The sequence below is a fragment of the Aphelocoma coerulescens genome, chromosome 5 (genome assembly GCF_041296385.1).
Source record: "Aphelocoma coerulescens isolate FSJ_1873_10779 chromosome 5, UR_Acoe_1.0, whole genome shotgun sequence".
NCBI classification, from domain to species: Eukaryota; Metazoa; Chordata; class Aves; order Passeriformes; family Corvidae; genus Aphelocoma; species Aphelocoma coerulescens.
This window is the reverse complement of record NC_091019.1, coordinates 27,756,028-27,781,780: the sequence shown is the minus strand read 5'-3', so window position 1 is coordinate 27,781,780 and position 25,753 is coordinate 27,756,028. Positions and strand designations below refer to the sequence as shown.

The 25,753-nt window shown below is 46.6% G+C and overlaps 1 protein-coding gene across 3 annotated transcripts; it reads right to left on the bottom strand.

The window, feature by feature from the left end:
- Positions 1 to 24,653, bottom strand: PACSIN3 (protein kinase C and casein kinase substrate in neurons 3). Of its 3 annotated transcripts, none has more exons than XM_069017272.1 (12): positions 24,551 to 24,653; positions 12,306 to 12,389; positions 10,759 to 10,859; positions 10,165 to 10,321; positions 9,163 to 9,398; positions 8,581 to 8,736; positions 7,848 to 8,023; positions 6,921 to 7,041; positions 6,325 to 6,455; positions 5,602 to 5,667; positions 4,929 to 5,089; positions 1 to 3,331 (listed from the first exon to the last, which is right to left on the bottom strand). In XM_069017272.1, exons 3-12 carry the CDS (start codon positions 10,810 to 10,812, stop codon positions 3,216 to 3,218), a joined length of 1,374 nt encoding a protein of 457 aa, XP_068873373.1. In that variant the 5' UTR covers positions 10,813 to 10,859; positions 12,306 to 12,389; positions 24,551 to 24,653; the 3' UTR covers positions 1 to 3,215. The 3 variants fall into 3 exon arrangements, with proteins under 3 accessions (XP_068873373.1, XP_068873374.1, XP_068873376.1); XM_069017273.1 differs by lacking the exon at positions 24,551 to 24,653 and adding an exon at positions 24,260 to 24,303; XM_069017275.1 differs by lacking the exon at positions 5,602 to 5,667.
- Between the last annotated feature and the right edge of the window lie 1,100 nt (positions 24,654 to 25,753).

Here is a 25,753-nt window from a genome sequence, read left to right as displayed (position 1 = left end):
TATGAGCTTTCCACAAGGAATGGCTTTATTAAAAAATGAAATATGACTAGATCAGTTTTCACTGTGTTGCCCATCAGGCACAGAGATGCATTTGTGTTTTTTTTACAAAAACCATGGGGGAAGAACAGGCTTCACTGGCCTTCTGGAATTCAGGCACAGCAATTAGTTCATGGGTACATGTCTCTGTTCACACACAAAACTTTTGGCATGGCATGGATGGCAAGTTTCAACTAGAATCGTTGTGGTTAACAAAACCTCATTTGCTTCTGTGGAAAACCAAGTATCTAGGCAGAGCTATTACTTTATTATAAGATCATTAGATGTGGGTTGGTTTGGGTTTTTTTTTTTTCCTTCCCTCTAGCTGGATTTTTACTACACAGGCTCTCTTCTATTAATCCAGATGGTTTTGGGTAGCCAGAACTAAGTGCCATGCCAGTTTATGAGGTATAGTCCAGCCAAGCAATTCTTCATTCTCTATGTGTTGTCTGCTGTCCATTACTTCAGGTCTTGGCAGGAATTTCTGATGTGCAACCATTCCTTAGGGGACTTGTTCACATAAGCTGCAATATGTCACTATTTCTGGAAACCTTCAAGCAGTCCATTATAATCAGGTGGTCATGTTTTCCTAGGACAAACAAGTCTGTTCAGACTTTGTCCTGTGGAATTTCAAGTTGTTTGTACTGTAATCAGAGGTCCCATCTGCTGGATGTTTCTGTCATTTAGCACATTCTGGCCACACCAAGCTCCATCCCTAATTACAGCCTGACTAAAACTCAGAAGAGGAGTTGAAATCAATTTTCCATGCTATCCTCTGTAGCTCCCTTCTACCATTTTTTGACCTTACATGAAATCCTAGCATTAGCACTTGAAATACGCAGGCTAATCAGGGACACTTCAGTATTGTTTATAGGACAGCTCAGGTCATTTTAGCACTGTTTTAGCCTCAGTTCTCTCAGAAGCCTGGCAGGCATGGCTCTCTTCACATTCACATGTGCTGGGACAAAGGAGCAACAAATCATTTCAGTGTGGGTCAGCGAGTGGAACACTTATAATTACTGCACAACAGTAATGATACTTTTACCTGGGACACAGAACTGAAAGCAGAGACTAGATCTTTAAATAAATCCCAGTGTTTATACACCAACACCTCTAATTACATGGCATAAGCCTAGAGGCATCTTCAGATATTGAACCTAGAATACTAAGTAAATTCATAGCTAAAATCAGGCATTTTTAATGTCTGTTGCTTAGATATTTAATTGCCTTTCAGAAATACTTTCTCTTTTCTTGAGAAATTACATAATAGACTCTGAGCAAAATGCTTCAGCCTGTTCTTTTAGTTTTCACCCCTCCTCCCCATTCATGAAATGCAGTGCTAGGGATATTTTGAGCAAAACTGTTCAACTCTTAAGTTTCTGTGGTCTCACATAAGCACTAAACAACCTTAGTCCCCCATCTCTTTGTCCATGGCAGACTACATTTCAAGGCATCCAGTATGCTGTAAAAGGTTAATTTCTGCTGTCAGCCAGGCAATGAGATGTTTGTGATACTTTACTCCTCATAAATTAACAGTGTTTGAATTCGTCCATCCCCTCCTCTGTTTCAGTCTACATTTTGGCTTACTAGCTGCTGTTAACACCCTACTGGCCATTTAATCCTAGTTATACCCATGACTTCAGACTTTCTTATGTGTAGCAGCCTTTTTCCAAATAGCTCTGAAGCAGTTCACCCCATGCAGTTGGTGGAGGCTCAACTGAGTTTTGTGAGTCTGACTTAGCCAGGTCACGTACACTTGCTAGGCCAGAATAAGAATGTCACTACAGAAGGTTACTACAAACTCAAAATGCATTTCAGCAGCAGTTTCAAGCAGATGTACTAAGTAAGCCATTTTTAAGCAACTGCTTTTTTGCCTTTGTTTCTCCAACAGTGGGAGCTTTTCCAGTTTTTTGTTCCCTCAAGCTCTTGGGCTTGTCAGTCCCTATGTTGGAATATGCAGATGCATACTTATCAGGATGCCAGGTCTTCCCAGCAGCCTCACAGGCTTTCAAAAGCAGAAGGACAGGTGAGACAAAGATGTTTGATACATCCTCCCTGCTGAATGGCACTTAACACATGGTCGTAAGTGCACTTGCAGCAATTCAGGACAAGAAGGGGAGTTGCCCCTCTATGGCTAATTTGTGCCAGCCAGCAGGCAGCTTCCACAGTGCAACCCTCATCACAGTGCAGGGGTCTTTGGCAAAGCAGGGAGTGCACTTCTAGCCCTGTGTAAGTCAAGATGTAGGAGAGGAAAAAAAGAGGGTGTCTGCTGTGCACTAAGTGCTCTTGAAGAGACATGTAGCCAAAATAATCTAGATTCATTAGAAACCCCAACATATACAAGTGAATTTAGGGATCCTAACCAGAACAGCACTGGATTGTGGCTGTCATTTTGTTAAAACCAGCCTTCAGCATGTGTCAAAGTCCATTTTAGCTCAGGGAGCATTCAGTCAACTCCAACTTGCTGCACAACAGGTCTGTTCACAACTCATCAGCCTTAACAGCCACACCATGCAAGACAGCAGCTTTTTTCTCCTGTGCCTCAGCTATACTATCATTCATTCCTGGGGTTAACCCAATAAATATGAGGGCAGTGGAGAGGGATGTTCAGGTTGAAGCTGTATCACTTATACCAGCTGCCTTACCAGGGAAGCCAAGAAGCTTGCAGGTGAGGGATACCAAAACCTTATAAAAGATGTGGGAGAATAAAGAGCTTTCTGCTGGTCAGCTTGATGGAGCTAAAAAGGGGAAACAATAGTAGAAGTTCCCTATTACCCTGCACATCCAAAATTCCTTGAACAGAAAGCCTGGAGGCAGGGCAGACCTCAACACCCTATGGATGGCATATGCATTGAAGGCAAGGAAGCGTGCTTTCTCTTTTATAGAGCTCCATGAAAAAACTTATCTCCTTTTACTGAGTGCAAGTCAAAAGGATCTGTTTCTTTCTGCACTCCTACACTGCTGTAGTGCTCAGAAAAGTCTTTATTCATCCTTCTTTATTTTTTAGAAAATCCCTATGGCTCTAGATGTTTAAAATGAAGCATTAATTACATGGAATATGTGTCTTTAAAGTCCAGAAGCTGCTGGATATACTGCAAAGGTGGGTTGGGCCAGGAATGACCCAGGACCTCTGCAGGAGACGCTGGTATGGCTGTGAGGCACTGGCAAGGCAGCAGTAATCATGATCCAACCTTTTCAACATAATTAGCAGGATAGAGTCCAACTTGACCAGTGAGAAGTCGGCCCTTGCACCAGCCCTGCTCATCTTCCTCACTAATCTTCATTAGTTCTTCACCTAAAAGTAAGAACAGTCATTAGGAGGCAGCCTTGAGAAAGGTAGCATGGCATTTTTACCCATCTAAGGGGACTTGATAAAAAGCAAGACTATTGGTCTGAATCACCACACTTTTCTCCCCTTATCAATACCCATATCATAATGCACAGTTTAATCAAAGACAGAATTACTGACCTCTTCAGTATTTACACTCAGTACCATCACCTTGGCCAAGGAACTTAAACAGACTTTCACTTCTATTCAGCATCAGAAATCTTTTGTGCCCTATAATTCTGCCTGCTTTTCTCTCCCTAAGGAACATGCTTACAAGCCAGCGTGATCAGATGGATCTGAGACAGTTTTTTCTTAGTGGCTCCTCTGATAGGCAAGTGGGAAGGAAATACAAGAAGCTGCTAAGCTCCGGCTGTTAGGACCCAAAATGCCTATTCCATGATGGAGTGTCTGGTTTGGCCAGTAAGGCATGAAATCAACTGATTTCTCAGACTATGACCAGGAAAGACTTAACAGCCTCACATCTACTTTGGGAAGGGGCAGAAAGAGCCTCTCCTCCACCACAAGGTCATACTTCTGCCAGAGAGGGAGTCTGACTGCATCAATAGGCACATCCCACACTGTCAGAGTCTCAGAAAGTCACTGCTGTTAAGCTGAAGCCTTACTGGTATGTGTAGCTCAGAGGAGATTCAAAAAGAAGATGACTACAACTAACAAGTCATACCCCTTTCATCTGCTGAGTGGAAAGAAAGAACAAAGTCAAGTTCTAGAGCACCCACACTGCAAGATATCTTAAAGCAACAAGTTAGTGTTAGGAAGTTTACCAGTATGGTAACACTGCAGCACAGATATTGGCCTCAGGCACAAAGGCCCTGCTACACAACAGCTTCAGTGACTTTCAATGGGTGTATTTTGGAGAGGTATAGCACAGAGATACCATGTAAAACTCAAAACAAGCAAGATCAGAAACACTCCCAAGATCCAGATGTCCTCTTGAAGTTGAGAGGAGGGCACATGCAAACTAAATTTAACTAAAGGAAGAAAAGGGGACAGGTCTGTTTGCTCCAGCATTCAATCCTCTGCTGCAAGCCAGGATCTCCATTGTCAAGATAGCCATTTTGAGCAACAGTTTGCATAGGTGTTTTTGCCAGCTGACCTCTGCCTTCAGTAGTACATGAAAGTCAGGTGAGCTTTCTCCCAAAATATCTATCTTCACATTACTTGAAAAGATGATCCAGAACACCCATGTAATTTTTATATCAATGGTGCAAGGAGAAGCATTTAATAAAGTTTCAAGACACAATTCAAAATAAATGCCCTAAGAGAAGGCAGGAAGGATCTGTTTTATCACTTGGGGTATGCTCTCCCTGCATTCTGACCAAGGCCTAGACAGTGTCTTTCCATGTGGTCTCACTACCTTTTAGTCTAGAAAAAATTAGATTTCCCACTGTATCATCCACTTTGAAGGGGCTGGTAGTGGGTCAGACCAAGGGAAGAGTAAGTGTCAGTTTTCAAGTAGACATCCAATTCTTACAGAGTGTTTCAGTCATTCAGTCAGCCTGAGTGAGGACAGCAAAAGGTTAGTAAGAGATTAGTGCTTGTGTACCTGCTTTAAAGCTCAGCTCATCAGCCTCCTGTCCTGTGTAATCATAGAGTGCTCGTACCCGTACACCTGGTACCTTTAGGTCATCCTCATGCCCGTTGGCATCCAGGCACTTCTTGGGAGTGTCCTCATCTGACCACTCCGAAATGTCTTCCTTCCCTCCGCTTTGTGTGTGGAAGGTGAGAGAGGACAAGATGGTTGTTAGTAGATTGATCTTTCACCCACCTCCTCCTCAATCATGCACCACCCTGACCCCCCTGAGACTGCTCTGCTATAGGACAGGGTGCAAGAGGCCCAACAGCCAAGCGAGGGTGAACAGGAAAGAGATATCTCAGGAGATAGTACATTTTGTTGAAAGCACCCCACATTAGAGCCCTGAGGGCCAAGAGGGTAACTTGCTCTCAAAGTATTTTCACACATGCACACTCTTCATGACCTCATCCTACTCTAGCAGACCCTCTCACACAAGGAAGGCCAGTCCTAACTGGAGAGCCCAGCTGCATTCAGAGTTATTCCAGCCAAGAATAAAACAGAGAGGAAAAGCCATGTTGTGCATCTTGAAGAGATGTCTGGAATTATGTTTTCCAGGTCAGGGACAAGAGCAGAGGGGAAGAGCAGCAGAGGACAGACACCTGAAACCCAAAAAAACCCTGCAGAGGCTATGTTCCATACTAACTTCACATGGGTTGGTGCCTTCAGGGTGTCATAGAAGAGGCTGTTCTGCTCCTCTTGATAGGAAAACCTGTAGATTGGCAAATAGGGCCCCCTGAATCCAACTGACTGTGAAATACAGTACTGGCCTTGAGAAATTTCTATATCCCCATTCTTCTCTGCTCAGTTCACTTTGGCCAGAGTCTACCTTTTAAAGCAGGACAGCTATTGGAACAGTAGGATGAGTCTGTTCTGCCTCTCCCTATTCTCCAGGCTTGCCTCCTGGCAAGGGAAGCAGCTATACCCAAACTTGTCAGGTACTACTCAGAACCATACCAGGGAAAAACAAAAATTTGTTGCCTTCATTTAGGAAACCACACAACTCCCAACTCTTCTCACCCTCTCCGGGAGGAAGAACTGGGTAAATGCATGCCAGAATCAGACAGCACTAGTCGGACTGGGCTAAATCTCGTCACTAGAAGGATCTTTACAAGGAAGGCACTTTGTGAGGCAGAATGTGCTAGACAAAAAAAAAACAAAAAAAAACCCTAAAAACCCAACAAAACAAACCCAAACAGCTACCTTAAACTGCATTTTCTACATGGCCTTTTCCAGAGTGCCACAGGCAAGGCCATGGGCAAGAGACAGGAAGTTAAGGAAGAGATACTCCTATCAATACAACTCATTCACGGCCCTAGGCAGGACTGTACTTTTCCTAACCTGATGTATCCCAGAATTCAGCCTTTACCTTGTCTGCAGAGGGGTCTGTGAGACAACACCATCTCGTGCAGGCAAAATGCTGGTCAGTGTGACATCATCACCCATCTTGCCACTCTTCTCCTTCTTGGTGATTTGCCGCTGTGTTTCGAGGGACCATTCCTGTCCAGGGAAAACCAGTAATACTATCAAGCCACTCAGATGGAAAAGCTGTGTACATCTTTTCTGCCCAATATAGAAGGACAGAAGACAAGGTTGTACTTCAGTAGCAGCTGCACCGGTCAGCTCAAGAGCCTTGCTGGCATAGGAGGCTCACTTCTGTTGAATCCCAAGGTGCAACAAGAGAGGCTGTGAGGAAATCATCACAGAAAGCTGTCCCATGGCCCTGAGCACCACCTCCTGTTCTTTCACCTTGCAGCTGGATGGCTGGAGTATAGCTTGGCAGCCTCTGTATGCCCATTTGGGCACCAGACAGCTTGCAACATAACAATTTCAGAAGAGCCTAACGTGCCGAGCTTGCTGAGCAAAGACATGATCCTTCCAACACAAGACTAGTAATCTGCCAATTTCAGAAAAGCAGCTAATTGTTTGGAAATAGCATTAACACAGTCTAGAATGCTACCCCACCTCAAACTGAGGCCAATTCATCGCCATGCCCGGTCCGTGAGTGTTGCGCCACCACTTCAGGTCCTCCTGGTTGTCTGCAGCCATGATGACTTGGTGGAGATCCCGATACAACGCATGAAAGCTATGACCAGAACAAACAGAACCACCAGCAATCAAGTCCTTCAGCAGTTTCCCAAAAGCCAAGTAGGAAGGAAGAGATTACCCTCATGCACAATTACATAGCATCCTCAATCACACAAGATTAAGGATGTTAGAGCAGCACCTATTCAGCCCTAGGAAAACACAGCCACTCTTACAGGAGAGTCAGCTTGGCAAACGGGACAGGCTTGTTTGGTGTGGCAGTGCCTAACAAGTGCCAGCTCTCAGCACAGCTTATTAAATGAGCACTGAAAGAACTTGGCACTTTCTTGCACACAGACACGGAGGTGGCTCAGATTTGTTGCCTCTACCGTAAAAGGGGCACAGAAGATTTTTGGCTACACCTATTACCCCTTGTGTAACCCCTCTTAGGGCTTACAGGCACTACTTCACAAAAGGCCTCCCTACTAAGGGCAAAATGGGTGGAATAACCATCAGTACTAGAAGGCAACAGAGCTACATTCCTTAGCCTGGGATTATATATAGCAACATGGAGGCATTTCATAGGATAGAAGTACACACACAGGACAGTACTGGACAGTAGTGAAAGAGGAAGGGTTCAAAGGCAGAAAATCCTCTCTGGGGAGCCTGGCACTGCCCACAATCCCAGACCCCAGCACTGGTCCCTCTAAAGAGACCAAATGCCAGTTCTAAGATACACCTGAAAGGGGAAGGAACAAGATCTGGCTGATGCAAGCAAGCAGCTTCCAGAGATGCCAGAACTGGCACCCCTCACCAGAGCCTAAGCACTCCAGGCTGGCACAATTCCCCCTGTATCAGGGCCAGTACCTTTCACTAGTGGAGAGGTTGAGATGCTGGTGCAGGTTCAGAAGCATCTCCTTAAAGAAGCACAATCGCTTGCGCTCTGCCTCCTGACAGCCCTCAAACACTTGCTCCATGTCCTCCATGTAGCGGGGATTGTAGCGGTTCAACTCTTCTAGCATCTTCTCATATTGATCCTTGCACTGTAGCAGGAGCACAGCAATGGTGAGATGCATTGCCCTGATGGCAAACAAGTAACAACCCTCCCTCCTCTGGCTTGGGACTGACAAGTTCTTTTCCACCCTGCACTGTTGAGCAAACACACCAAAGAAATAAGACGACACCCTATAGCTAGTGTCCCAGTCCATTGCTCTCCTAATATTCTTGCAAATTTCCTGTTCTTTCTTGCTACTCTCTTCTGTACAGGACCTTCCATGCTTTCCCTCTTCTGGACAGACAAATCTTCTATTTTTGGTAGCCAAGCCTTCAGCTCCAGAGGTTCCACCCCCTGCACCAAATCCCCTACACTTTTTTCCTTTTTTATTTTACATTTGTTTATAAATTAGGATCTTGCCCAACTCCAAAGACAGAGACCTTGGTTACTGAAGTCTCTGTCTAGCTCACTAAAACTTCAGACGATGGGATCTCACATCTCACATCAGGCTTCAGCAGGAGTCATTTCACTGAGGGACAGTACCACCAATGCTTTTTCCTTCAAAGGAGTAGCCTTGTGGCGCCCATCCATACAACACACACGCACCTTCTCAGCCTCTTGAGTGCACTTCTCTACACGCTCCTGCAACTTGCGCATCTGCTCCTGTGAGACAGATGAGTCTGCCTTGGCATGGTTCTCCCTTGTATGGGCCGTTTTCTCCTCCTTCCGGGCTGCATGATAGTTTTTCTTAGAAGTCTCCACCTGTAGGAGAAGGGATGCAGAAAAAGCCATGATCTTGCTAACACTGATTCTCCAATACTCAGAGGAGGCATGTTAACATTTGTTAAATTCTGCAGCAACCTAACAGGAATGCCAATTCAGCATTTAGTAAACAATGCTCCAGTGGGAAGAGGTACCTTCAAATGATCTCTTTTTCAGAGCTCACCTGCTCTGAAAAAACCTGCTCAGCTAACATGTCATCTGTGCAGGAATACAGAACCTGTTACCAAAGTCTTCCCATATGGGCAGGAGTTATAAAACCATAAGAACAAGAGACCCTTGAGACATCCCTCCCTCTCTGGGATTCTCTGCTACTCTGGCTAACCTCATTTGTTTGCCCAGTGGCTCTTGAAGTCCGGCAGCCAGCTCTACTGCCCTTATCTCTTTTCCCATTCACACTTTGCTTACATCTTTCATCTTCTTCACCCAGGGTTTCTGGGCCTTGCGGAACCCATCCTCTGCATCCTTTGTTTCCTTGAAGCCTCCAATCATCTGCTTGTGGTAAGCCTCCTTCTGCCAGGCCTTGATCTTATCCGAGTCTTCACCAGCCAGGTGGTTCCGGACAGCCAAGTGAATTTCACTCAGTTTGTCTGCAGCCGTCAGGAAGGCATGCCAGGCCTTTTCCAGAGTACCATACTGCGGACCTGCAGGAACAAGCACCACAGGGGCTCTTATACCTACTGCCCACAGAAGGGATTGCAGATTCTTTTTCTCCTGCATACATCTACCAGTATGGAGTCACTTCCCTAACTCTGCCCAATCAAACAAGTCAGCACTGACTGGTCTCCACAGTCCCACCAGGCAGCATCCTGACTGGCTGTTAGAGCTGGATGAGATGGGCATTTCTTTGGGCAGCCTCAACTGTCCCAGATGGTGCCTGCTAGAAGGTTTCTGTAGAAAATTCTCTTCCCAAATCTGCCCTGAGCTTCAGGACAGACAGCAGCATTAGTTCATGACTGAGGCTAGGCTTCTGCTCCACAGACCAGTAGGTCCTTTGGAACATCTGTCCCATTGTTTCCTGTTACTTTGTGAGTTTGACCACACTGCCACTAAATCACAGCATTCATTGTTATTCTCAGACTGGAGGAGAAGACAGCTAAGCCATCCTTAAAAGGGGGGTATCTCCAGCTTGATTTAAGACATGGACTGCCCAAGGACTTGCCAAACTAAGCACACAGATTTATTTTTTTTAATAACCAAGGACAAGACAAGAGAACCCCTCTCTAAGTGAATCAGAGGACTGACAACAAAAACAGGCAAACACACAAAAAAGACACCCAAGAAAGTCACCCCCTTACTGGGGAAGGGAAGCCTGTCCCTGAAAGAAACAATGTCACCTCAGTAAGAGATAGCACTCAGAGCAGAGTGCAATGATTGCCTCCTGTTCCCAGTCTAATATGCCAACTTTACCTCTCTCCACATTGGTCCTCCACTTACGGGACCACTCTGTTAGCTGCTGGGCATAGTTCTTCTCTATCTTGGCTCGCTCCTGGAAGCAGGAGATTAAGTCATTGCAGAGCCGGTACCCATCATCCACGCGTTTCACTGTCCGCTTGTAGTTTCCAGCCTGAAACGTCACACAACATTATTGTTTATACTGTACTGACTTTCATGTTCCTTCAGTACAGACAACAGCAGGCCCATCATTGCATGGGGAGGGAACATGGGCCCTTCTGAAGCCAGAACAGATGCTCAGACCCGCCTTTGGCACTCTCAGGCAAACACAGCACTGGAGAGAAGAAGCTGAGATGCTTTGCTTGTTTCTCTCACAGCTCAGAGCTATGTCAGCTGAACAAGGAACTCTCATTCCACAGCATCTGTGGAAGTCACCTACTCCCTGCAGTAACACACAGCATGGTACTGAACCTTCCCACAGTTCCTCCCTTCCACTCCTCAAGGGCAACATGTCACCCACAGACCTGGAACTCAACCCACTGGTAATTCCACCAGTGGGTGGTAAGATGACACTCCTACCTCCCTCACACTCCAATTATCCTTCCTTACCTCCCAGAAACTGCCCCCAGGAGCCTCCCCGCCAGCATCATCTTCTGATGACATCACCCTCTTTTTCTTGCAGCAAGGAATGTTTGCAGATTTCAGTTAACCTGAGAATAGAGAAAAGTGACTTCAAACACAGCAGTGGCTGAGCCTTTGCAGACAGCATGGTTCCCCATGACTCTTGGAGCTGGAGGAGCCCAACTTGCTGCCCTGCAGTAAAGTACTGGCATCAGTGCCCCTCCAGCTGCAAATGGCAAGGTTCAGCAGAGATGCCCAGGACTGAACTGGCGTCCTCCCTCCCTGCAGACAGGAGGCCTCCTTGGCAGGCCTGTAACACATTGGGAAAGGATGTCATAGAAGACAATGTTGCCAAACCTTGGCTGTACAGATATCAGAGATGCTCGTGAATCCAACACTCTTCAGCAGCACCAAATACTTCTGCAGAGATCCCTTTCTTAACAAAGGCCCTCAAGAGGGTAATAGAAACTGAGGTAGCTAAAGCTATTTGAAATCTGCCTTGAAAGATTTTAAATAAATCTTCTGTCAACGAAGATGACTCCAGTTTCCCAGTATGACTCAGGATTACGGGATTACAACAACTGACTGGGGAAAACAAGGCTGAGCAGTCAGCAGGCAGGCATGTCTTGAATGGGGAGGAGCCCTATAAGCTGCCCACCAGCTGAGCTGGGCTTGAGCAGGAGTACAGAAACATGCTGGGGCATACCTAGCCAAACAGCAGCACAGCACACTGCTTCCCTAGAAACATCCTTGCACAGCTGCTGGTTTCACTACACTCACTGCATTAGGCTCAAAATCTAAGCTGAAAGGTAAAAGGTTCATCTCATTCTCTGCTGCCTCCAAACTTTTGCCCATTCCCCTGTGCTGGCTTGCACTGCTAGTTTGTTCCTGATGTGGTACAACACTGAATTCCTTGCAGAGAGATTCAGGGTTGTTCTTGTGCAAGAATGAGAGAAGGAGTAACAGGACCCAAGCCCAGTCACTTGCTGACAAACCCAGTCCATTCCAGACAAGCCCAGGTTAATGCAGCATGCACGGCCCTTGCTGCCACTTCTCCCCTTGCACATTCCTGGTTATAAAAAGCTTCCCTCACACCCCAGAGAGGTATCTGCTCATTTTGCCAGCCCACAGAGCACACAGCAGAGATGAAGATCAGGTCAAGAGTACACATCTCCCACCTCATGCAAATCCTTCTTGGTGGCAGGAGCCTCACAGTGAAGCGCCCCAACCCAGACTGCAGGAATTTTTGACATTTGGCTATGTTTGCCCAGTGTCATCTCATGGACTGTGTCAGAAGTATATTAATGCTGTTTCTCTGGCCTTCTTCAGAAGGCTGGAAGTACTGAATTCCAGTCACTGAAGCAAGTTGTTAAATGGGATATGACATACAGGTGCATGAACCTTGAAAAACTAATTCCTCCACCATGCCACCAGCTGTCCCTGTCCTCCCTCCCCACCGTTTGTCATCTGACTGCAAAGCCATCTTACAGCCTCCAGGGCATGCAACTCTACTCCTGGCCCCAGCAACTACATACCTGAATGCTGAAAGTGAGATGCCGAAGGGGGAGCAGTGGGAAGCCGGCAAGTGTGTCTCAAGCTCTTCAGACTCTGAAAAAAGACTGGAGGAGACAGAGATGGGCACGGTCAGACACTCCTTTGAAGGGATGATGCCTGTTCTGATGCACTGCAATCCTAGGGGTGTCCCTTTTCTACCAGCTACTTAGGAGGGGCACCCTCTGATATAGCAGCTGCAGCCACCGTGCCTCCCGAGATGCCATGTTCCAGCACGTAGGAGAGATGCCAAATCCTTGTGTCACAAGATCAAGCCCCAGAGAGTTAAAATAGAAACACTGGGGTGGCTGACAGCACTGTACAGGAAAGGTAGCATCACAACAGCTGAGCACAGGGAACAGCTTGGGCCAGAAAGGCCTAAAATAAGCACAGACCCCAGGCACCCCATGTGGGGCCTGGTCTCCCCTCACTGGACAGTGTCCAGTTTAGCAAACCCCACAGCCTCCATGCACTGCTGCATATACTTTTGCACATAGGTGCCTTTGGGAGAAAGTGTATGTGTATCCTTCCCCCTTTCTCCAATCCCTTTTAACTAAAGATGAAGAAGATTTATACGCAAGTCAAAGAACTTGATAACTCCACATTATAAAAAAAAAAAAAAAAGCCACCAAAACTCACCAGAAAGCATATTCTGGTCTACAGTCCCTGTAGTAGTCAAGCACCTAGCACTGCACTGGTAGGACGTGGCTCTCTAGCAGGAGAGCTTTTTTGTCCCTTGCTTCTGTAAGCTGTTCCTATCATAGTCTCAGAAATACTTTATTTTGCCATATGGTGCAGGGAACTGTCATCAGCTTTCCACAGAGCAAAGAGAAGTAAAAGGTCTGCAGAGGATATTAGAAGCAAGGGCAGAATAAGGCATTTTTGCTTATCTCACACTTACATCCCTGGGGACTTACCTCAATGTAAAAAGTCTATCAAAAACAACAACAACAACAAAAACCTCAACAACAGACAAGCAAAAAATCCCTTCTTCTCAGTCACCAGCACTCAGCTGCAGCTGGAAGGTTAGGGCAGCTGATAATAGAACCTGCAAAACCTGGAAGTGGGATTTTTAGCCAGACAACAAGACCATTTTTAAGATGAAAGAAGGTAGGCAAAGAGAAGGAAGGAAGGAAAGAAAAGCAGACTGGATTATTGCAAGCTAGTGACTTTTCGTGAGGAAGGGGAGGCCAGGAGGTTGAGGGGGAAGAGTTGTGACTATGAGTGGTCCAGGTCACTGGATAAAAGGTTAAAGCTCATCAAAAACCTTATAAGGCTTCCCAGTAGTCCCCAATAAAACCAGACTACACATTCCTGAAATTGCTACGATTTAAAAAAACTTCATGAAGTTATGTAAAAGTATATTTAAAACCCATTCTTTCTTTTTTTCTCCTGATGAAGACATAGATCAATTATACATGACACATGAACGCTGTATCACTTTTTCCGCACCACTCCCCCATCCCCACTTTATCAGGAAGCAATGAATCACAAACATGCCTTCCATCTCTGGTTTCCAGTTCGGGCTGACTACATGGTACTAGAATTTGGGGGGTAAATGTGGAAAGCTGTTGTGTGGCAGTATACACTTGTTCATTCAAGGGAGAGTCAGGAAAAACAAATGTCCCAAAACCTCAATCTATTATTTCTGCAGTTTCCATGTTAGAATTTGAGTCACATATGCTTGCCTTCTCAGGAGTTACCAACTCAACCAGATTTACTGTCACTAACAGGCTCTGAAATACAATAGTAGCTGTGCTGGATCAAAATAAGGTTTATCATGGCCTCATAGCCTTTCTAGACAGCAGCCAAAAGCACTTTCCCTCACTTTCACAACAGAGCAAGCATACATGATGCCTCCCTGCATGCTCTCCAAGCCTCTAACCACTTGCTGACAGGAACTTCCCTGAGATGGATGTGGCACCTATGAATGAGCACTCAACAGATTTCTCTTCCATTAATTTCTTCAACCTGCTTTTGAACTCATATATGAGTTTTCAGCATCCATAACATCATGTGGCAAAGTATCCCACAACTTAAGGCTTTACTGTAGTCATCAGCACCATAGCTAGGTGGGAAAATACAATGAAGTGGTATAATATTTCTACAGGCTAATCTCCATGACCCGAGTAGCAGTCCATTGAGTACATATTTCCATAGCAGTTGTATGGACTTTATAGACATCCAGAAAAATCCAGCTCGGTAGAAGCAAAAGGGTCAAAGAACAAGAAAGCCCTTTTCTGCTGGGCTTTTTCTAGACTTTACATACTTCATGAGCCCATGTCAGTCAGCAGATCAAATTGGATCTGCATGCAGACATAGGGAAGGTACTTAGTACTGCACAGAGGGGCTGGAAAGAACAGCTGCTGCTGTCACCCTGAGTGAGCCCTGGAAGAGCAAGTAGATTGCCAGTCCACCCCTTCATGCCTATCTATTCCTGAAATACCACATGTTGTAAGCCACTAAGGGTTTGAGACCAGGGAAAACCCGAGTTTGACGGGAAAAGTAAATATATGTGCTAAAGCCTGGAAGTTGTTTTACAGCAAAGTAAAGATGACAGGGATACCTTGTGGACAGCCTGATTTAGCAAGAGCCACCAAATGATTCAGGAGGCCTGGCAGAGCCTGTATAGTACGAGCAATATAGCTGGAGTTATACTGGGTTGACTGGAGTTTTATGTGGGCTAGTATTACATACAAGAGTCCTCCTGATGCCACTGCCACCTCTGCTAAGAGGCTATCTAGCAAATCATATTTGCAGGGCAAAGGAATGTTTATTCCTACCTTCCCACCTTTATCAGCTCTCACATTTAAGAGCTACTTAATACCTCACTGCAGCTCTTGCAAAACAAGGTCTCCGAAGAAGAGGAAAGGAGTGACTACATTACTATTCATTTCACACCTCCAGAGGATTACGGATAAATGGATCACAGACACCACTACAACCAGCAACATCAGGAAAACTGAACCATGCAAATGACAGCTACAACTATTTCTGCTTCCAGTGTTAGAAAAGATACCTCCCTTCTTCCCCGACATACCTGCTCTCACATAGGAGCCAACATAATTATTGGGCCACACCTACTATCAACTCCATATTAAGTTATGAAAAAATGGCTCTTGCTCTTTCGCTGCAGAAAGGTGGAATGGCTCGTGACTGTCTCACTGGTACCGAGCTGCACTCAGGAAAATGCCGGAGGGTTCATTGCGATAGAGCTGTTTTTACCTTTAAGCCATGTTGTTATTCTCACACATGATGCAGTCAGGGATGCATCTCAGACCACAGATCCCTGCTCTCAGACCAAGGTGTCAGGCTAAAACCTTCCCTTTCAAAAACATGTGAAAACCATTATGCCTTATAGGGTGTGCCTTGTTTCATGCTTTCACAGCATCTGTGCAACAGGGTCCCAATCCACAAGGAAAACTTCTAGACCCAAAAGTAATAATAGCTCTTCTCCACTGAAAGCTTTCCCTCAGGCAGGTAAACCACAGAAATCCTCTTCCATCTACATTACATTCCAATACTTCCAGCCTCCAAATGCCCGAGGCACCACTTCTATGCATTGCTTGACTGCCTCCCGAGACTCCCTGTGAGCAACTGTTTTCCAAAGTTCACCAAGATCAAGCCTCTGAACTCTACAAATGCTCAAAGGGCTGGTGTATGCAGCCTTGCAGGAATTCATCCACAGAAACAAAGCTTGTATATCCCACCAGACAAGGCCTTCTGCCCAACTCCCCTTTCCCAAGTGCAACAGCAAATGCTGGATGCAGACACATGTAGGAACAAACTTGAGTTACATTTATCTAGGAACTGAGGCTTTGGTGGAGACACATTTTTATTGTGGATCAATTTCTATATAGGTGCTAAAGCAAAAGTTTTAATCAATAACAGGTTGCTACTAATTTCCACCTCAAGACAACTACCACCACAAAGCAGGAATTTGATACTTTCTGCAGCCAATTTGTTTGATTCCCAGGTCATTTTTCTGTACACAGTGGTCAAGGTATTATTTTCTCTCCAAAAACACTGGCACTCTGGTATAGGTTGCAGATAAACATTTCAATCTGAACAATCCAAAAAAGATGGCAGCCCCCCTTCCCTTACAGAATGACAAGCATGAAATCCCTTTTTTTTTTTTTTCCCCTTTTAACTTGTCAGAACAAAACTAGAGCTGAAGCCAGGAGATTCCACATGACTCCAGCAGTATAACAAACTGGACTGCTGTTGGTACAGAAGAGCTAGGAAGGTCCCCAACAGAGAGAACGAAATGGGGCATGGGACAGGGTGTGCTTTCCAGACTCACCATCTCTGGAACTACACATCCAGTAGCTCTGAACCAGCAACTGGGATGATGCCCAGTAATGTGCTCTCCACTGCCATTATATAGGAGGTCTGGTATTTACAGATGTACTCACCTTTCTGAAGAGGGGACAGATCTTATCTACTGCTAGAAAGGATGCAATGTAACACAAAGATCCTCCAAAACTTCCCTTAGAGGTATTTATCTTACCGCAGTGTCACACCCTCAGCAGTCACCTGACTGGGAAAGGGACTAAGCCAGTGTTTCTCAGGCTCTCCCTAAGGACTGAAGCCTGCCAGGGCTGTCTAATACAGTTTCAAGCAAGATTTCAGCTCATTTCTCCAGCCAGGGAAAGGTCAGAGAGACATCAGGCAGAACAGTAACTACACACAGAGGTCACTTCAGCTACGTGCAAGCCTGTAACAGAAGCCCATCTCCCAGCCCATAATTCTCTAGAGAACATGTGGCTGTCCACTAGCAAAATTCTCTATGATTATACCAAAGTATAAAACACAGAAAAAATCCTGTTCCACTTGAAGGGCTGACCCCCTGAGCTTATGTGCTGCTTCATTATACCCTCTTATTTCAGACCACAGCTTCTTCAGCTTAGTCTTCACATTCAGACCAAGGTAATGTACCGATGACAGACATTCCCCATGTGCCACCCCAAGCTGTTTTCAAAGTGTTCATACAGAACTCAATCCTTTCTACATTTATTAGCTATTCCCTGTCAGCAGCCAAGGCTACAGGACAGGCTTCTAGTAATATGAATACACTGCTGCTGATCTAGGGGTTAAGATTCCTGGCTGACATAGCTTTACCAGGCAGAAATTATTTTACCAAGAGAAGGAAAAAAATCTGCTCTCTTTTCCAAAATTATGTAGAGGATCTTTAATATTACAGGAACACAGATCTATTCTGGTTAATGTGACACTATGAGACAGTGTTAATGAAGGAATGTAGTGGGCTATCAAGGTATGTGTTTTTTTCCCAGATGTTCTTTGTATTAAAAAAAATTATTATCATCTCAAATACAGAGCTGAAGGAGGGAAGAAGCCAGAGCTGAACCACTGGGTACCATTCTCAAACAGGGCAATAGGCTATGTTCATTTTTATTCAAAATGGTTGCTAGAATAATTTAAACACGTATGTTATGTCTATGTGTTTAGCAGCTGCAGCTGACAGCTTAGTAAGAAGCCACACATACAAGCTACCAGGAACAGCACTACCCTAGCCTGCTTTCTTAGCCCTGTGAACAGCATCACTCCTGTTCCACTCATTAGTCACAGCATGCCCACTTTCCAGCTCTCACACTCCCTGTCTTACCATGCTCTCAGGGCAAGGTTTTAACCCAGGCAGATATTGAGAACCTGTAATCTCTGCTGTCCCACTCCCTGGCCTCTTCACTTGTTTGCTTCTATGCTAGGTATTTCCCAGGCTACTTCCCACCCTGCTTCATCAGTCTCTGCAAGCGAACACCAAGCTTGGCAGCAAACACATGCACTTCCCTTCTCATCAGAAGGAACCCCAAACAACTGGAAGTTCTTTCTTCCTAAATCACTGATAAGCAGGTGTTTAAAGCTCTAGTCAAAGCTAGTATATCCCTCCTCAGCAGTCTCAATCCACACTGAATGTAAACATTTTCCAGGATTTAATCTACATCTTATCTGGTAATGTTTTTTTTGTGCACTTATTGACTGGTAAGATCAATAGTCCATCCTGTGACACAGTTGCCTGGAACTTAGTAAAGGTAACTCATTGTAGTAGCAGGCTGGGCCAGTTTACCCTCTCCAACTAGGCTTGGAGTAAGAAGTTTGGTTGGACAGAATAAAACACCCTGGACTCATCTAACCCTGAGTAAAGAAGGCAGAAATAATGGGAAGTGGTGATCAGGGGTGTTTCCTGTGGTTGCGGATGGGGAGCAGGTAGGGGAGCAAACTCCAGTAAGTTCCTGCCCTTGGAATATTCTCCTGTGATTGAATCACCTTGCAACATCCAAAGCAGGGATCAAGTTTACATTAATGCATTAGGAAGTCTTAAGGAAGCCAACTGCAATCAATGCAATCAAACAACCTTTTGTGGGAGCCACAAGCCAGTTAGCTCCATTCTGACACTGAGCTTCTGGTGGTTTCTTGCTTCACTAGACTGCACAGCAGTCAGGAGTCTCCAGCCTTCTCTGCTCCCTTCTCCCACTTGGAAGCATATCCCACTTGGAACCCTTCTACAGTTCTGCAACTTCTGGGTTTCCTTTACCAATAGTTGTCTTTTCCACTAGCTGCTTTTTGAGGAAGGGGAATGGGAGATAAGAGCTGGCAAGAAATTTGTCCTTCAGACCAAGTGTGTGACAATCATATGGTAAATTAATTCAAAGTACTGCATTTCTTTATCTATGGTTGCATCAAATAGATTTCTGGTTTTACTTGGTAAAAGCTGATTTACTAAAACTGCTTATTATGTGAATACTTTCCTTCCAAATATTCATATAATGTAGAAAAAAAACCATGAAAGATCATCCTCGAGGCATTTCTGAAGTTCATCCAGTTCCCTGCAGAGTTTCAAGTCCCAAACAGTCTGTAGGAGGGAGTACAACCAACTCCTTGAGTTGAGAGCTGAGTAAGATAAGACTGACTGCTAGGGCATCTCTTATGGTAAAGAAGAATGAGGTTAAAGCATCACACCCATTACTTCTGTTCCAGGTGTGACCAGTTCCTCCACTTTGACAGCAAGGCTCTTTTTTCACCTTTTGTTACCAGAGCTAGGTTTACTCTGCAGGAAAATCTAAACAGCATAAAAACAACTGCAACTCTAAGCAGATTTCAATACTATATGAACTGGAAGGAACTGTACAGTAGGTTTTACATAGAGTAGCTTTTACATAGTCTTTTGTGGGACCAGACATGTGAAAAGAAAGCATCATTTGCTCTGTGGACTGGAGAGGACTTATATTCCCTTTATAGCATCTCCCAGTTCAAGAAGAGTTTGGCAGATCAGCCACTTTGTAAATACTCCACTCCTAAAAGTATTCATACATCTTTCTGACAGATTTCCCAGAAATACACGCAGGTAACAAGGTTGAAGTAGGAAAGCCATTAGGAACTGGCCTACACTGTGGAGATTCATACTTCATTGAATCATAGAATGGTTTGGTTTGGAAGGGACCACGAAGATCATCTAGTTCCAAGCCCATCTCCATGGGCTTGGATGCCACCCACTAGACCAGTTGCTCAAAGCCCCATCCAACCTGTCTTTGAACACTGCCAGGGATGGGGGCATCCACAACTTCTCTGGGCAACCTGTTCTAGAAATCCTCTGAGTAAAGAATTTCTTTGTAACATCTAATCTAAATCTCTCCTCTAGTTTAAAACCATTCCCCCTTGTCCAATCACCATCTGCCCATGAAAAAGTTGCTCTCCCTCTTTTTTATAAGCTCCTTTTAAGTACTGAAAGGCTGAAATTCTTCTACTGAAAGGCCATGAATACTTCACACATTCTTCTTGAAGTTCATTGCCCGGCATGTCATGGAGCAACTTTTATCTGCTTTCATAGTATCCACATGGAATCTGCTCCTTGGTATCAGTAGTGCCTCATAAAATAAATTTTTGGATCTCAGGCTGAAAAACAGGACTGTTAACACTTCATATCCCAAATGTTATTCAAAATACTTTAGGAGAACACAGGCAAGTGGGGCAGTCAGCCCAAAGTGTACACGTGACAGATTTTAACTGTTCAGCATCACTGGAATGTCATTTGCTTTCTCAGTCCACTGCCCAAAGGAATGATCTCAGTTTCTGGTCCTCAGGATTCAACCTGACATGTGGGGAAAGAACACTGGAAGGCTTTTTAAAAAGCCACAAGCACAACAGAGCAGCCCAGTGGGCTTTATTTCCCTGCAATGCTTCCTGAAGCAGTTCAAAGCCCTAGTTGTTTGCTTGCATTGGAGTAGAAGCCTGCTGGAGTCAACAGTAGGCTTTCACATGTGCTTCCACAGCTCACCAGTCCTAAGGAAGAGCTAACTGAAAACATCAAGAAGCAAAAGTGAATACCCGCAATCATTCAAGAAGTGAAATATGCTACATCTTCTCCCAATCCTTCAGGAAAGCTTCTTGCCCTTGTCAGAAAAAACATCAAGGCTACTTCAGAGCTCTGCACAGCAGTACTGCAACTGGTGCAGCTCAGCACCCTCAGGAGTGGGAGAGGTTCGGCTCAGCAACAGGGGTACTGTACTGAGGGATGGCAGGAAGTTACTACCACCAGAAAATCACCTGTAGGGGACTGAAAGAACTGACTATGTTCCTGAGATCCCAGGAGGCAAGTACTGCATCTTCTGGCAAACAGAAGAGACCCAGCTTGGGCAAGCCCACAGCAGGGACAGGACTGAGAAGGCTGAAGACTTGCTAGCACTGTTACTTATGGGCTGTATGCAGTAATTCTAACTCCTCTAGCTTGGAAAAACTTAGTTGCAATAAACAGAGTCCTACCACAGTCCCCTATTAAGAGAGCATAAAATCCCCCACAAACCTAATGCCTCTGGATCCAGGCCCCCGGTACCATGGAGATCTCTCACATGTCTTTTCAACAAACTCCGGTGCCCAGTGACAATCACTAGATTTAACACACAAATTCCAACTATGGCAAGTCTGAAAGGCTCATTCCCATCATCCCATTCACGGCAAGGAGAAACCAGTGAAGGCTCAAATGTGATTAGGATGCCAGTCACATTTACTGCCTTATAGCAGTGCCCAGCTTCAGCCCACATTTCAGCTTGAAGGAACTTGAAACTAATGTAGCACTCACTGAAATAAAGCTGGATGATTACAGCAGAGGATGCACCAGGTTCTTTGCACCGACATTTTCCTTTGTGCTGCTGGAAAAACTTGTGCCCAAACAGTCAGAGTACATTTTGATGTTAAATTACAGGGGTCACCATGCTGCAAGGTAGTGGCAAAAAGCTACCACTTGGACAGCTTCTTAACTGCTCCAAGGATGCAAAGTTCTTTTGTAATTCCTCAAAGAGCAAAATCCTAAATTCTTCAGGAAAACTTCCAGATACAGCAGTCACTGTTTTCTGACCCATCCACTAAAGTCTTAGACTGAACTATTAAGGCTTTTTTTTTAATCTATCTGACACAGTTGCCTCTCAGAGTACCCTCTACACCCATTGCACCGAGTAACTAGTGATAAAACAGCTTGCCTGATCACAAAGTCTGTTTTAAAAAGATAAGAGCTCCTTAAAGGGCTTAAACAGCTCTCCTATTGTTCAGGCATTTCCCCATGAACTCTCAAGAGCAGCCCAAATTCACAGATCACTGATCAGCTGATGGCAAAAATAGAGGCAGTTTATTAATGCTCTCTGATCAAGAGTATAGCTTTTTCCACTCAGGCTACAAGCAGATACTTTTAGCTTTTGAGGTCCCCAGCTCAATCTCTGGATGTCAGCCATGACACAGACTATATGGTTCAAACAACAACTGAATAATCTCCAGCCCTCAAGATGACCAGAGTAAAGAATATACAGTATTTGCCATGCTTGCTGATATCATGAGTTCTGACAAAAGCTCACATCACCCCTTTGTGGTGACTAAGGCATTCTTACAGCTTTGTATCTCCTAAGAAGTCACATTATTGTATTACTGATCTTATACATATATACACACACACATACATATGTGTGCATGTGTAAATATATATTAATTCTCTGATATTTTTATTCTCTTTTTGTTGGAAACTCATGATCATCTGGGGAAAGCCAAAAAGATTCAAGCTAGATCTTGTATAATCCACAAAAACCTAGAATGACTAAAAGCACCAGTCGTTATCTTGTGAAATTAATTTGGGTCCATAAAATTTTCAGGCTTTTATGACTTGGTTACACACACTGTCTTCCAGTGACCTGCAGCATTTTGGCATAGTCCAGTCACACACAATCCTATTTACCTGTTGGCATTTGATAATAGAGTTCCAGGGGGGCAGTTGTTCTCAGCCCTATACATCGCTGACACGCTAAAGTTACCTCTTTTTACAGCCTGAGAAGAAGACAGTCTTCACTTGAACAAGTGCAGGCAAGCCAGAGAAGCTCAAACACACAGGTCAGAAGAAAAAAATAAAAAAAGCCAATAAAGCAATACAATAGACCTGGCACAGAATAGGGAAGGCAGCAGGCAGCTGATCAAGCTCACACATTCATTCTGTTCCAAGCTGTAACTCAAAGGACAATCTAGTAAATATTTTAGGGAACTTCTAGAGAAATACAATTACACAAAACACTATCAAGGCAGACTCCATCTCACACAAAGCACATTGTGGACTTCAGGGAAACATGAATCCTTGCATGAAAGAATGTGCCCAATTATGCAACCCATGGGGAGAAGCTCCACTTTGACTCCACCCAGAGACCAGCTCACACCTGGAGCAAGGAGTATCTGGACCTTGTCATTTTAGCCCACACACTGCAGTTGTGCATTCTGCTCTCATTCCGCCCCGAGAATGACTTGAGTCACCCACTCTAAGACTCAGTGACTTCTTAGTGACACTTCAATTCCAGGGTGGAGTGGGAGGCTCTGCTTGGGTTCTATACTGCAATCAATTACCATCATATCAGAAATTCCTTTGTCAAACTAGACCGGGGGTTCATTTGAAGGGGAGAGAAGTTCATTTCCAGTTTCAGGAAGTAGGGAGCACCAGTTCTATAAGGAGGGTCAAAGAGTGAACAAAAAAGACCAGACTACTTCCTCGGGCCAGGAACAAGTGTCTGGCAGTGGTCAGCTAACCTTACCCTCACTACCAAGCCCTGAGCCTTCTGCATGCCTGAAGAACTGAAGCAAGCAAAGAACGCATAATTGGCACAGAAAGTGGTGGAACAGGTTAATGTGTTTGGGCCACGCTAGCGTCACTTATCAATAACTTCGCAGAGATCATGGAATCCTCCTCCCGTGCCCAGTGACAAATCAGACTGTCTTCTCAAGCACTGGATATTCAGGCCCACTAATACCCTCCCTGTTTATCAGCTTTCTCTTGCCCTAGGCTGGAGAGGACACGGTAACCCCAGCAGCCTGCCAGGGGCCCGGTGACACGGCCGCAGCCAGCGCCTGCCCCCCGCCCTCCTCTCCCCTCCCTGCTGTCGGCAGCCAGAAGAGAGGAGGAGGACGAACAAGGACAGAACTGTCCCGTCTGCCGAACTTCTCCATCCAGCTGCCAGGAGTCCGGCTCACAGATCGGCAACACGGACCCCCGAGACAAGGGACTACAGCCCCGCGAGCCTGGGCCCCGGCGCGGCCCCTTTCCCCAGGGGGTCCTGGGAAGCCGCTTTATCCCCACTCTCCACAGCGCTGCCAGCGCCCGCGGCTCCGGTTTCAGAGTGGGAAGCGGCTCTGCGTGTATGCGGCACAAAGAGGCCCCTGTCCCTGCGGCGGAGCGGAGGCGCGGGCTCCGGAGGGAGGGGGAGCCTCGGCAGCCCCCAGTGACGGGGCGGCAGCAGCGGGCCGGCCCCGGGAGGCTAGCGGCGGGGCACCCGGCGAAGCTTAGGGACGCAAAGGGTGCGAAGTTCTGGCAAGAGCTTCCCCAGCCCCTCGTGAACAACCCGCCGGGGACCGCAGTCTCGCCGCCCTTCCCAGCCCCGGGCGCCGCCACTCCCGCACCTACCGGGGTCTCCGCTACGCCTCCAGACGAACCGCGCCGAGCTGCCTCCCGGTCCCCTCCTGCCCACAGCCAGCGCCCAGCCGGGCACCGCCTCCCCCCCCCGCCCACCTTCCATGAGGAAACTTTTCCCTCACAGCTGCCAGCGCGTCCCGAGACACGCTGCCCGCCGCGGGAAGGCGGCGCCGGGACCAGGGCGGGCTCTGCCGCCAAGACCCCCGGCACCCCACGGGGCACAGGTCCGAAAGGCGCCAGGCCCGGGTGAGCGGAGCCCGCAGCGGCGAGCCCGCCGCTTACCTCGCAGGCGGCGCGGCTCGGCGGGACGCTTGGCGGGCAGCGGCCACCTAGGCGAGGCGCGGGCTAAGCCCTCCCCCTATTTCAGCCGCGGGACACGGGGGGTCCCGCCCCGCCTCCAGCAGGTCCCGCGGGGCGGGCCCGGGCTCGGGGTGCTCCGACGGCAGCGGCGGGGCAGCTTCGGCGTAACTCCCGCCTCCCCGCCCCCGCCGCCCGGCCCTTGATCCAATTAACGGGAGCGGGCTCTGCCCAGGCAGGTGGGGCCGGGAGAGGGTGCCGGGACTGCAGCGCCGGCACTGCAGCGCCGGCTCCTGTCGTCGTTTCCCCTCACCTCCACATTGGGGTGGGCCGGGGGTCGGCCGTGGGGTGAGGAGGGGTCTGAGGGAAGCCTGCCTGGCCGGGATCCCCCTCGTGGCGGGCACCGGGGGCGGGAGGGAGGCAGCCCTTTGAGGAGCTGCCTGCTCGGCCCAGCCATGAGTTCGGCTCCTGTCCGTGAGTTCGTTCATCTGTGTGCTGTGCCGGCCAGCTGACCTGCAGGAGCCGCCCTGGTGTGTTGGAGCAGGAGGTTCCCCAAGGCCGGCTCCCACCCAAGTGGAGTGCTGTGGTCTCGCTTGTGAGCGTGGCGTGGGTAACTCTCCCTGGGCTAGAGGGTGGCATCACCTCAGTTCGCCTTGGCATCCGTCTTTCTTTTTCAGACCGATCCACCTAACTGTTTTCAGTCACCATTCCTCTGAAAACCTCTATCTGAATAATCCGGACCTCATCTTTTAAGTCCTCGGAGCGTTTCGGATGACACCAGCTGTTTTCTAAATGCCAGGGAGTTTGCCTGCCAGCGTTTCCTTTTGCAACGCCAGGCCCCGAGTGCAATTTCCCCTGGGGCAGGGCTTGTACTTGGAGCACTAGGAGACCTTGCTGGCCCGCCTCCTATTGACTGCTTCCAAGTGACTTGGGACACAATTCCAAGGACCAGCTGTGGGTTTGCAGTGATGTTTATTCAATTGGTGGAAAAAGGAAAGACTGAGGGCCTTGCAGAAGGAAGAGAGAAAAGAGCATGCCATAAATTTTCCACTTCTCTGGAGTAGTACTTGGGTGTTTTGCCTTTCTTTACAAGTGCCCTAGATTTCATAAGAGCCAGAAAAGTAACTGTGCTGATGCTCTTCGCATACAGTGAAATGCTGTGTTAGAAAGTGGACATGAGAAACCATT

What these genes read in the sequence shown, in the direction of transcription:
- PACSIN3 (XM_069017272.1), bottom strand. Translation starts at nt 10,812, where the DNA reads ATGTCATCAGAAGATGATGCTGGCGGGGAGGCTCCTGGGGGCAGTTTC. An exon ending in AACCTCTCCACTAGTGAAAG is followed by an intron (nt 7,042 to 7,847) that starts GTACTGGCCCTG and finishes TTCTGGTCATAG; the next exon opens with CTTTCATGCGTTGTATCGGG. An exon ending in TGAGCTGAGCTTTAAAGCAG is followed by an intron (nt 3,332 to 4,928) that starts GTACACAAGCAC and finishes TCTTACTTTTAG; the next exon opens with GTGAAGAACTAATGAAGATT.